Source organism: Echinococcus granulosus (assembly GCF_000524195.1).
Source record: "Echinococcus granulosus chromosome Unknown EG_S00102, whole genome shotgun sequence".
Lineage (NCBI taxonomy): Eukaryota > Metazoa > Platyhelminthes > Cestoda > Cyclophyllidea > Taeniidae > Echinococcus > Echinococcus granulosus.
The window spans coordinates 239993-241157 of NW_020170482.1; the positions used below are offsets into that span (position 1 = coordinate 239993).

The 1165-nt window shown below is 36.2% G+C and overlaps 1 protein-coding gene across 1 annotated transcript in view; it reads right to left on the reverse strand. All coding sequences in view use genetic code 11, as the record gives it.

The window, feature by feature from the left end:
• Nucleotides 1-265, reverse strand: part of EGR_08315 (hypothetical protein) — a gene marked incomplete at both ends in the record, with an annotated part of 4726 nt that extends 4461 nt beyond the window's left edge. The window contains one exon of the mRNA XM_024497564.1: nucleotides 79-265. Within this exon, the coding sequence (XP_024348042.1) occupies nucleotides 79-265 (187 nt within the window). The remainder of the gene's footprint in view (nucleotides 1-78) is intronic.
• Between the last annotated feature and the right edge of the window lie 900 nt (nucleotides 266-1165).

Consider the following 1165-nt stretch of genomic DNA (forward strand, 5'->3'; position numbering starts at 1 on the left):
AATTTTATCTAATCACAAATTTCGTAACATTTTGTGACATTTGCCTTATCTTTAATTGGACATCCCTTCTTCGACTACCTTCTATTATACATCTTTTTGAGACGGTTACCGAATTATCTTTATTGTCTCTAGGGTCTACCGTTTCAAAACAGTTCACACCTTTTCCGAAGTGTAAGTATGGATAGAGCAAAAATAGGCACCGGCCACTTGGGCTTACAGAACAGAAATGTGAAACATTTGAGGAAGTAATTGTGGTAGGATTCATAAGTAATTCAGCAAAATCAGGCGTATTTTAGACAAAAACCGAACGTTTGGAGGATTAACCACCAAAGAAGCTCACCGTGACTTGCTTAGAGGTAGTTATGTAAGGGCAAGTACACCTAGTGACAGTTCGAATTCAAACTTTGGGTTAGATATAAAAATGTGCTGTGTCCGATTCCTGTATCAACTTAATGAGTTAATGGTGTGATTTAAAAGAGCAATCTTGCTCCTTTTTGAAGTTGCAAAGTTCTGGTCCTTGATATGCCATTATCGTGAATATATGAAGGTTTAATAATAGACTGCCTACGTTAGTAACAGATGCAAGGGAAACTGTATTAAGAGAGGGACTTTTATAAAGATTTTGCAAATTAAGAACTATGGGATAAGCAAAATGTAATAAGTGAGGGTATTAATAATATTTGTGGCCAGCAAAATTGGAAAGATTTAGAGAGTATGTAATGGCCCATTTATTACTCCCTTCATTGGAAGCCCTACTTTGTTATAGGCACATTTGCAAGCCCATATCCGCTATGAATTTGTAAAATTTGCCGTCGATCTTAGTTAGCTGCCTTAGAATAGGTTTCAAAAGAAAGTACTGCTCTTGGCTTTGGCATACTTTACGAAACAATGTTGGGAAAGAATGTAAAATCTGATTCAAGGCACCATTTTCTCTAAAACTTAAGAATCAGCCTCAACTCGAAAGAAGTGGAGGATGATAATTAATCAAAAGTCTCAAGACAACGCAAAGGTGAGCATAAGATTGCCGACAAAGCTTCTTTCATTTTCGAAATGTCGCACCGAAATGCCTCCTTGTATCTTGTGAGAACCCTCTAAAATGCGACTGGTTATATATCTAATTTGTGTTGAAATGACAAAATTGCAGCTTATATTGTCATATATCTTT